General features: G+C 33.8%; 1 protein-coding gene across 1 annotated transcript in view; it reads left to right on the plus strand.

Annotated features, from left to right (window-relative positions):
• Positions 1 to 11,975, plus strand: part of LOC127845416 (uncharacterized) — a 577,557-nt gene extending 565,582 nt beyond the window's left edge. The window contains exon 14 of the mRNA XM_052376315.1: positions 8,191 to 11,975. Within this exon, the coding sequence (XP_052232275.1) occupies positions 8,191 to 8,601 (411 nt within the window). The 3' untranslated portion in view covers positions 8,602 to 11,975. The remainder of the gene's footprint in view (positions 1 to 8,190) is intronic.
• The last annotated feature ends 541 nt before the right edge of the window (positions 11,976 to 12,516 follow it).

Raw genomic sequence — 12,516 nt, forward strand, 5'->3', positions numbered from 1 at the left:
CCAAATGTGAAAAAATACAGTTTTTAATTTCTATTCGAAACAAAATCAAAAACGAAGGAAAGTTTCATCGATTTCCAAAATCGCATACCGGTAATCATGAATGAACATAATTATCAATCAAAATCGATTTATTGTGTGTACCCACAAGGACCTAGAAAGATTAATTAAGATTAAATAAAACATATCGATCAGTTATATATACATCAGGGATATAATATATATATATATATATATATATATATATATATATATATATATATATATATATATATATATGTGATTTCATACAGTGAATAAAGTATTCCTTTACCTTTGAATAGAAAGTACTCAGGCACAATTGACATACACAAAATGCATCATCTTACATAATTCATCAGAGAAATGGAAATGTTTTAGCATTTTAGCATATATTGTTAGGACTAAATGTAACGAGAGCAGTATATCAGTATGAATATCAAAGTCTTGAGTCTTGAATGGCGCAAGTGGGCCGTGGCTGGTCATAAGAGAAGTATATTAGACTAAGTGTCAGTACGCATATCAAAGTCTTGAAAGCGCACGTGGACCATGGCTGGTCTTAAGAGCAGTATATCAGTATACATATCACAGTGTTAAAAGGCGCAATTGGACCGTGGCTGGTCTTAACAGCAGTATATATCAGTATACATATCACAGTGTTAAAAGGCGCAATTGGACCGTAGCTGGTCATGAAAACAGTATATCAGTATGCATATCAAAGTCTTGAATGGCTCAAGTGGACCGTGGTTGGTTATAAGATCAGTATATCTGAATGCATATCAAAGTCTTGAATGGCTCAAGTGGACCATGATTGGCTACAAAATGTATAAGAGCAGAATATAATTATGCATATCAAAGTCTTGAATGGCTCAAATGGACCGAGGCTGGTTATAAGGCAGTATATCATTATTCATATCAAAGTCTTGAATGGCTCAAATGGACCGAGGCTGGTTATAAGACAGTATATCATTATGCATATCAAAGTGTTGAATGGCTTAAATGGACCGAGGCTGGTTATAAGGCAGTATATCATTATTCATATCAAAGTGTTGAATGGCGGGAATGGACCGAGGCTGGTTATAAGACAGTATATCATTATGCATATTAAAGTCTTGAATGGCGCATGTGGACCGTGGCTTGCTCACATCCCATCAATATGGCGTAATGACCAGAATGTTAATGTTATGCTTGCATTGAACATTATTGACTGCATCAAAATAACGTATACATTTATTTTACAACTTGCTTAAAATTTAACACAAAAAGTATCACCTTCACGTTTAACGATAGTATAATAGTATTTCATAGCATCACATTGATAACCTGGATGATATGCACATTTAACCCTTTCCCTGATAGACTTCTTATCTGATCTGCAACTCCAGGCCAATACCAGTCCTGCTGTTCTGATAACAGTGACTCCATATACAGCTGATAAGCCTGACTACACCATCTCAATAGGGATGTTAAGTCTGTATTCTAATAAATAATATGAGGATATAACAAGTAATATAAGTGTATGCGAATGCAACAGAACATGCAGTGAGAACCCCACCTAAAAATATTGAATTGTATACTGAAACATTAGGCGATTAATCTTTTGATTTGTCGGTATTTTGTTTCATTTCAGACTCCATGCAGTTTAACGATCATAATCTCTGCGCTTTATTACCCAAACTCGTTAGTTTCTGGACACATGTGCTACTGAAAATAGCCACCGCGATTGCGTTTTATGGCCCAAACAAGCACACAGTGTCTAGGACCCGTATATTGTATCCCTAAATGTTAGATAAGCATGTGCACTAATAATTATTATGTTGGTCAGTACAAAAGGCTTACTGGAAACCGCCGACTGCGTCTTTGTTTTATTGCTCAATCAAGCACCAAAAATCCAATATCATGTGTATTACCAAACACAAACTTTAGATAAGCACGTGTCGTCTGTCAAAACAAGTATTGTACACGTCCGTCAACATCGAAGTAATTCTTGTATATGATGTGGGAAAGGAGACTTGCTTTAAACATTTACAATTACGATATTTTTTTCCATAAGATTTGCTAAAAACAAATGAGAACCAAAACAAGCAAACACAGACAACACGAAATATAAATAATTATGACAAATTAAATGAAAAAAAAAAGCTTTTACTTTCTCCCAATTTCCAGAAAATGACTTATACATGTTGCATGAAATCTAAATATAGATGGACAATATTCATGGACAAGTTAATTAACAACGACCAGATGGGTTTCATTAAAGGGAGATACATTGGGGAAAATACTAGGTTAATTTACGACATTATGCATTATATTCAGGAAAATGAGATCCCTGGATTGCTTCTGCTAATTGATTTTGAAAAGGCGTTTGATTCCTTGTTATGGTCCTTTGTACGAAATACACTTTCCTTTTTTAATTTCGGTCCAGACATAAAACGTTGGTTTCAGATTTTACATAAAGACTTTAAATCAGCTGTTTCTCAATGTGGTTACTTATCCGACTTTTTTCCTATTGAAAGAGGCTGCAGACAAAGAGATCCTCTCTCATGTTATATTTTCATCCTCTGCGCTGAAATTTTGTCGCTTGCATTGAGAAATAACACAGTGTTTTTTTATGGCAATTTCGGGGCCGATATTCGGCCCCATTCCCCTCAAAAAGAGTATATATTTTTCCCCCTTTTTGTAAAAAAAATCCCTCGAGAAGTAAAAAAAAATATATATTTTTTTTTTTTAGAAAGAACTGTTTCATAATCATGACATATATCTCAAATTTATTTCATAAATAACTAACAAAGTATATAACTATAATTTATATGATTTTTAATTATTATAAAGTGTTATATTAAATTAGATTATTTTTTCCAAATCAGTGGACTTTTCACATGAATTGCATTTTCCTCCCAAAATGGCCAGGAAAAGGCCTGATGTATCTATATTGTGTCAATATTTGTTGATTAAAACATTCCAATTGGGTCCATTTTAATGATAAAAATGCTCAAACTTGCCATTTAATCGATTTAAAAAACTCAATTCGACTCAAAATGGCTAAGAAAACTGAGACTGTGCATGAAGGCTGAACTGTCTGAAACTAATGTTGAAAAAATAATTGATATAAATTTCAGAAAAAAGGACAGAGACATTCTTCTGTGAATATTATATTCATACAAACGAGTGTATTCATATAATAAATATCATTACATATAAAAGAGTGAATTTTTAATTATCCCCTTTTCCTAAAAATCGACGCATTTTTCCCCTTTGGACGGGCCCTGCCACCATTCCCCTATAAGTGAAAAAACACACTGTAACAAGAATATAAAAGGTGTAACAATTAATGGAACTGAACACAAATTATTCCAGTTTGCAGACGATACTACAATTTTATTGGACGGTACTGAACAGTCCTTAAATGAAACTCTCACTGTTATTCAGGAGTTTTCATTTATATCAGGTCTTAATGTTAACTTTGACACAACAAACGTTGTATAGATTGGCAAGAACAAATATAGTTGTCATAACATAAAAACTAAATGGAAATTCAATTGGATGCAACACAGCTTTAAAATGCTGGGAATAAATTTCCATGTTGATCTTTCAAACAAGATGAAATTAAACTATGATGAAAAAATTGTCAAAATGGAAAGTAATCTGAAAAATTGGAAAAGAAGATTTTTAACACCAATTAGAAAGATTGTAATTGTGAAAACACTTATTGTGTCCTTATTCAATCACTTGTTCATATCATTGCCAAACCCACCCGATACCATTCTTAACTCTATAAAGTCCTCTATTCTGAGTTTTATATGGGATGGGCATAGTAAAATAAAGTTCTCAACAATAGTGAAAGATTATAGTGAAGGAGGTTTAAAAATGATCGATCTGGATGCATTTATTCCAGCATTAAAACTAACTTGGTTATAAAAAATTCAATGCTTTAGAGGAAATCGGATAGAAATTGCAAAACTTTATTTCGATACATATAAACTCTTAAATTGCGGTTATCATTATGCTTTAAATATAGCTAACAGAATTTCTAACCCCTTTTGGGTAGATGTTTTAAACAGCTTCTCACTTTATTGTAGTAAATTAGAAGTAAACACAAATAAATTTTAATATTATCCACTTTTTTACAAGCCAAATATATTGATAGGAAATAAAAGTTTTTTCTTTAAGTCATGCTTCTTAGCTGGAATTCATTGTATAGGTGATATATTAAAAAATGGAACCTTTATCTCTTGTGATTACCATAATAAAATGTACAATTTGAACATAAACTTCATTCATTATACAGGGGTGACAAGAGCGATTGATACTTTTTTGAAACTATGTCGTATATCTAATCCTTCCCGACAAATTATCAAACCCTTTCTACCACCATTGTTTCAACTTGTGCTGAAAAAAGAATCTGGTGCAAAACGACTATTTACTATTCTAAATAAAAATAATAAACAACCATATGTTAAACAAAAATGGCGTACAAAACTAAATACCATAATTAATGAAAAAGAATGGAACTGCTTATTTGAACTACCCTTTTTAATAACCAATAATGCAAAGGTTCAGTGGTTCCAATATAGGCTAATTCACAGGATACTTGCAACAAATAGTCTTTTGAGTAAAATGAAAATTACAGATGATCCATTATGTTCTTTTTGCAAAGAAAGTGGGGAAAATTTAAACATTTATTCTGGTGGTGCCACATATCTAAAGCAATTATTGATGAAATATTAATCTTTTCCTTTCATTAATATGACAATCATACTACTTGGATACTGAGTTAAGTCTGCTACAGCCATAAATAATGTTATTTTGTTTGTTAAACTATACCTACATAAGTGTAAAATGAATAAATATATTCCAAGCACTATAGGAGCAAAGAAATTCATTAAGTACGAATACGATAACTTAAGAAAAATATCAATTTCAAAAATAATTTAGAATCCTTTGACAATTAAGGGAATTATTTAATGATATTGTCTCACGAACTTGGAAGGAAATAAACTTTAATGATAGTTGAAGTTTTTATATTTATTTTTTTACAAATACTAACTAAAGCGTACCGTTAATACCCACGTAAAATTAAATGTCTACGTTATAAAATTAACGCATGTTATTATTTTCTTAAGCACTTCTCATCTGTTATTATAATGTACACATTCTACTCAGTCAATACTCACTTATTTTTTCACCTTTCTTTACATTTTTGTATATGTATTTTTCAACCTAAAGAAGTACATGTAATTGCAATCAGTACATCATACTTTACTAACTTATGCGCTTTGTAATCGTGTATTCTATTAAGAATTAATTTATGATATGTGTTTAATGCATTACATGCATTTGTGATACCATTTTTTATGTCTGATTGCAAAATAATATTGTTATTAATCATATTGTACGTTGATGCATTACATGTATTTATGTTGCCATGTTCTTAACTGTGATTGCAAAATAATATTGTTATTATGCATACTGTACGTATATGCAATCACGAAATGAAATGTGTTGGAAAAAAAACAAGTAAAAATGCGTAAATCAATCGCTACATTCGCTAACTACATTGCCTTCTTCACTTTGGCGACCAAGAATACGTAACAAACAAAAATAGCAATACATTGACATTTCAACTATGCAGTAACAAGCAACAGTTTGCAAAAACAATAATACACATACTGATAAAAGCAATAATAGTTAAGAGACGACACATTAGCCTGGTGAAGCATTAACAAACAATGAATTTCTTCATCAGCATATGCAAAAATGCAGTCAGTATGAAGCATAAAGCATATGCAAGTAAATAACATGAGAATATTACAAGGCAGCATGCATGTACTTGCCTATAAACCCTTTCACCATTTTTCAGATCAGTTTTTTCCCTGTAGACTAGAGCGCCTTGAGGCCTTTGTCCCTGTTTTTTAAAACAAAGCTTTGTCGTTATGTTCGATGATTGGCATTTTACTATAAATTATCTTATTTTCTCTTATTTTATGGGAATTATTTTATTTTGTATGTCAACTATACAAACTATAGGGGCGAAAATTGTTTTGAGGTGGTTAGATATAAACTAATGATTGTCTTTTATTTGTGCATAAAGATAAGGAAATGTGCTATAATAAAAATATGTATATCATACGACAAATGCAGTGAATTAGAATTTCAATATTTATATCAACAAGTACATATAATTTAAATTAATATAGTATACAACAAAGTGTAAATATAACACTCGAGTACACATATGCTTAACGTACATGTATTAATAATTTGAGTGACCCATTCGAACAATAAGATTAATGCAATTGAAAATATCAAAACAAACGGCACCACTTTAATTCGTTAATATACAACTAATGTGACCATATTCACTAAAAAAAATGTTTTTTTGTTTTGTTTTCAGATTCTGCCAGTGTGACCTCATTGGAATTTCCAATCTGGATTGTTCAAATCAGTACCGATCCAAGCCAGTGCACAACACTGCCCTCTATAGAATGTATTGAATTACATCATGTCAAATGTTCCTATACGTTGCTATGCAATCTACTCAGCAGTCTGCTGACACTTGATCATCAGGCGAAGTTTGATTTGAGAGACTGTGAAATAACGGCGTGCGTAAAGGGGGCAGTCAGCACATTATTTAATACTGGCGATGTAAACATAAAAACAGAAAATAAAAAAATAGTAGTGTCCTCCATATATGATTACACATTGTGGAATGCCCTAAATGGTCTGAATATCGATAGTCTGAGTCTGGATGATCGTTGGAAAGCTTTTCGAGAAAATCATAAAGAGTCGTTGTCTCAGACGCTTGTATTCCTCTTACAGCTGGACAAACTTAGTATTGACGTGAACGATAGCACACCTGATCAGTGGAAGACTCTTCACGGTTTGAATATTAAGAGTCTGAATCTACATATCAGAGGAGTGAATCATGCAGAGTCGATGTCTCAGTCGTTAGCCTCGCTTACACAGCTAGAAATGCTTAGTATTGAAGTGGACAATGGCACTCGTGCTCTTTGGGAGGCTCTTCATGGTTAAGGTATCAAGAGTATGAGTCTGCGTGGCCAGTGGCATGATGGGTTAAGTTCAGGTTCGATAGTAAAGAATGCGACGTCTCTGAAGCAGTCGATGTTATCGCTCAAACAGCTGGAAACACTTAATGTTTGTGTGTATGAAGACACTCCTGGTCTGTGGGAGGCTCTCCAGGGTCTGAGTATCAAGAGTCTGAGTCTTAGTTGCGACGGTCGCAATTTTAACCTTAAGTATGCGACGTCTCTGAAGAAGTCGATATTATCGCTTAAACAGCTGGAAACACTTAATGTTAGTGTGAACAAAGACTATCCTGGTCTGTGGGAGGCTCTCCAGGGTCTGAGTATCAAGTGTCTGAGTTTGAGTTTCGGCTATACAAATTTTCTGAAGTATGCTACGTCTCTGAAACAGTCGATAGTGTCGCTCAAACAGCTGGATACAGTAAGTGTTAGTATGCATAAAGACACTCCTGGTATGTGGGAGGCTCTCCAGGGTCTGAGTATCAAGAGTCTGAGTTTGAATCTGAATCTAGGTTTTAGACTGAAGTATGCGACGTCTCTGAAGCAATCGATATTATCGCTCAAAGAGCTGGAAACACTAAGTATTAGTGTGGATTACGACAGTCCTGGTCTGTGGGAGGCTCTCCATAGTCGGAGTATCAAGAGTCTGAGACTGCGAGGTATTAATAGTATTAATCGAGGTTTTGAAACGAAGTATACAAAGTCTTTGGAACAGTGGCTGTCATCGCTCACAAAGTTAGACACACTTAGTATTAGTGTGCATAGCACCAATCCTGATCTGTGGGAAGCTCTCCATGGTCTGAGTATCAAGAGTCTGAGTATTAGTTGGGAGGGCAAGAGGCAGCATTTGATGTTGAGAAGCAAGTATAGAGATTTTAATCTTAAGTATGCAGAGTCTATTAAGAAGTCGCTATTATCGCTCACACAGCTGGACACACTTAGTATTATCGCCAAAAAAGACAGCCCTGGCCTGTGTGAGACTCTGAATGGTCTGCACATCAAGAGACTGAGTCTGAGTGGCGAAAAGAGAGGTTTGAGAGTGGATCATGCAGAGTCGTTGTCTCAGTGGCTATCATCACTTACACAGCTTGAGACGCTTACACTGCATTTGAATACATACATTGCGCTGCAGGTACCACGATCATTGAAGTATTTGAATATCTACTCTAAAAAATTGCTTCCCTCGGAATTACGGGACCTTGTGGGCAGACTGGCAGCATGTCCGTATGCAATTGATATTGAGCTAGAAATTGGTTGTGCTTCAAGTATTGATCCCCCAAAACAAATCCTACTTCAGGAATACATTCTAGTTCAACAGGAACTGGTTTCTCGGCCGAATGTTTTTGTTAAAAAATTCCGAACATATGAATCTGAATCTAATTCTACGATGCCGGTACATTACATTGGTGGTGTTGATAACCCTGCTCACTGTGACTTAAGCATTAAAGATTATGCATATGACATATTCGCTAAATTAATGGAAAGATTCAAATATAGTCGAATTTCAATTGGACTTCAGATAAATCCAGACTCATTCTTATAAATAAGTGTGTGTTGTTGTTTGACATTTAATTAATATGAAACTAGTGTTATTGAATCGTTATAGTGTTTGTAATACTTTGTAAAAATCGAAACTTATTTTACATTATGTGTACACTGATGTTGTGTTCGTTCTATTTATGCACTTTAGCTATAATATTATGCAAAGTTTGTTGTTGCATTTCCGACAAGAGTTATTTGGCAAGTAAATATAGCAGAAACAACAATGTTTCTATTTTATAACGATCTGAACTTATTTGTATTAAGTCAAATGACACGTATATGATTCTGTTCCACAAATCTTTAAAAGAGATACATTCGCCGGAGTTTTTCTGTAACAATAATGGCCTCTTAAAATGAACAATATGACGGAAATTTCGCTCCTAAATAGTAAACTATTTTATATGTATTTATTAAAATCAAGATACATATGCGGCGATTCTTCGTGTCTCACTACTTAATGCAATAAAACGGCATAATCACATTACGTATATATTTTGTGTAAATGTTATGTTATAATATGTTTTAATTTAACGCATGCCTTTGTTTTCATTCTATAAACAATTTCAAAGACAGTGTTACAATTTAAGTAGTGCGCATTGAAGCATGAGTATTTAACTGTACACTTTTCATTCCGTTGACTTTACCTATAAAGAGTGCATGACATCATCGTTTTGATTGTCTTCCTTTCTATAGACTTAAAGACACTTGGATTATTGAAATACATATAAAGTATTTTTATTTGCGTTTTTTGCACAGTGTGTGTCAAATCCAAAACTTTGAAGAGTCTGGCTGTTTTTGCCTGTTTTGCCATGTCTGTACGTGACATTGTTGGCGTTGATGTCACTGCCCACGATGACCTTAGCGTTAAAGCTGATGTTTGTTAAAGATTCTTTGATGAATGACTTAAAAATTAATCGACTTTGTATACGTCCAGACTCAATGTCATAAATGCGTTTACATGGGTATGTTGTTGTTAGGCATCGTATTAGTATAAATCGATTGTTTTTAATGTCCTGAAGTGTATGTGGCACTTTGTAAACTATCAAAAATGTGTTGACGCTATGTGTCAAAAATATATGTTGTTTTTTGTTTCATACCTGAAATTAAGCTAAAGAATTATGCTTTCATACAGTGTTGTTGAATATACCACTTGTGTTTTTTGACAAAACAATAGAGTAGACAAATAATATTTCGATTTTAAAATGATCTCGGTATAATTTGTAGTGACATTCAATGAAAAATTTATATTTTTAATATACATTCATCTTTAAAAGATACACATTCGCACGAGCTTTGCTGTTCAATTGATGGAATGTTTTAATAAACAAAATCATGTCAATTTAGCTCCGAAATTGTAAATAACTTCAGATGCATTAGTTCAAATACACGAAACAAGATTAGGCGATGTTTCTTCTTGCTACAGAGCAAGTGTCACACTACTAAACACAATAAGACTTTTAATTACATTGAGTAAACGGTTTGTGTACATGGTATTAATTCAATGCTATCTTTTGTGTAGAGGAATTATATAATTTAAAAGTTTTATACAGTCTTACACATGCGCGTTAAAGTATGTGCAATTAACTGTACATTTATTCCGCAATATACTCAAAGCATTAGACTTCATCTATTACTATTGCATGATTTCTCAGTTATGATTTCCGTTTTTTTCTTTATAATTAACACAACTTGATTAGTTAATATTTAAGATATTAATGTGTGTATATTTGATTTGTGTGCAAAGAGCGTGTCGTTTTGATCGTCTGAAATAACTATACCCTCAATAAATGGTCAATAAAATTTAGGTTTCATTGAAAATAACAAAATTAATGTATTTATTTGTAAAATGCATATAGATTCAACAGTTTAGATGCATTTTCTCACATTGTTCATTTGACATATAATTATTATGCCCCCCTTCGAAGAAGAGGGGGTATATTGTTTTGCTCATGTCGGTCGGTCCGTCCACCAGTTTCCGGATGATAACTCAAGAACGCTTTGGCATAGGATCATGAAACTTCATAGGTAGATTGACCATGTCTGGCAGATGACCCCTATTGATTTTCAGGTCAAAGGTCAAGGTCACAGTGACTCAAAATAGTAAAATGGTTTCCGGATGATACCTCAAGAACATTTTGGCTTAGGATCATGAAACTTCAAAGGTACATTGACCATGACTTACAGATGACCCCTATTGAATTTTAGGTCAAAGGTCACGGTGGCCCAAAATAGTAAAATGGTTTCCGGATGATAACTCAAGAACGCTTAAGCCTAGGATCATGAAACTTCATTGGTACATTGATCAAGACTCGCAGTTAACCCCTATTGATTTTCAGGTCACTAGGTCAAAGGTCAAGGTCACTGTGACCCGAAACATTAAAATCGTTTCCGGATGATAATTCAAGAATGCTTACGCCTAGGATCACGAAACTTGATATGTACATTGATCATGACTTGCAGATGATCCTATTGATTTTCAGGTCAAAGGTCAAGGTCACGGTGACCCGAAACAGTAAAATGGTTTCTGGATGATAATTCAAGAACGCTTATGCCTAGGATCATGAAACTTCATAGGTACGTTAATCATGATTCGCAGATGATCCCTATTGATTTTTAGGTCAAAGGTCAAGGTCACGGTGACCCGAAATAGTAAAATGGTTTACGGCTGATAACTCAAGAACGCTTAAGCCTAGGATCATGAAACTTCATTGGTACATTGATCAAGACTCGCAGTTAACCCCTATTGATTTTCAGGTCACTAGGTCAAAGGTCAAGGTCACTGTGACCCGAAACAGTAAAATGGTGTCCGGATGATAATTCAAGAACGCTTATGCCTAGGATCATGAAACTTCATAGGTACGTTAATCATGATTCGCAGATGATCCCTATTGATTTCAAGTCACTAGGTCAAAGATCAAAGTCACGGTGACTCAAATTAGAAAAATGGTTTCCGGATGATAACTCACTGATAATTCAAGAACGCATATGCCAATGATCATGAAACTTCATAGGTACATTGATCATGACTCGCAGATGAACCCTATTGACTTTCAGGTCACTTGGTCAAAGGTCAAGGTCACGGTTACTCGGACACAGTAAAATGGTTTCCGGATGATGTCTCAAGAATGGCAGATGACCTCTATTGATTTTCAGGTCACTACGTAAAAGGTCAAGGTCACAGTGACAAAAAACGTATTCACACCATGGCTGCCACTACAACTGACAGCCCATATTGGGGGCATGCATGTTTTACAAACAGCCCTTGTTTTTAATTAATTACGAGTAATCAGTTGTTTCGGATTGTTTATTGTGTGAGCTTTTTGTTGCTTATATTGTATAATACTAAAGATTATTAAACACCATTCAATAGTTAAACAGTGTTGTCGTTGTCTGTGTAGGCAGTTATAATGTTTCTTATCTTGATTGCGATGATGTTTTTGTAAACTATCTTTCGATAATGCTTCTACTGATGATGATGATGATGATGATGATGATGATGATGATGACGATGACGATGATGACGACGATGATGATGACGATGATAATTATTATGATAATGATCATGATGATGATTGTGATGATGGAGTGATGATTACAATGATGATGATAACATTGTTTAAAAAATGTAACTTTGATATTCTGTTCAAAAAAAATAATTATATCACACTTAGAACTACGCGCATTATAAACTAATAACTTTACCATCGACAATGCAGATTGAAACTGCATGTATTATCTCAGCATGGTTTATGAAATCAACGAAGACAATTGCATATTACTATAATGAATGTATTATTAATTAGACATATGCTGTGAATAATGTTGTTTTTTACAAGTCTTAACATAGGACGGGTAGGACTCACAGGAAATGATATACGTAAACACACATGCATACAGCTCATTAAATTGGGTATTT

The sequence above is a fragment of the Dreissena polymorpha genome, chromosome 9 (assembly GCF_020536995.1).
Source record: "Dreissena polymorpha isolate Duluth1 chromosome 9, UMN_Dpol_1.0, whole genome shotgun sequence".
Lineage (NCBI taxonomy): Eukaryota > Metazoa > Mollusca > Bivalvia > Myida > Dreissenidae > Dreissena > Dreissena polymorpha.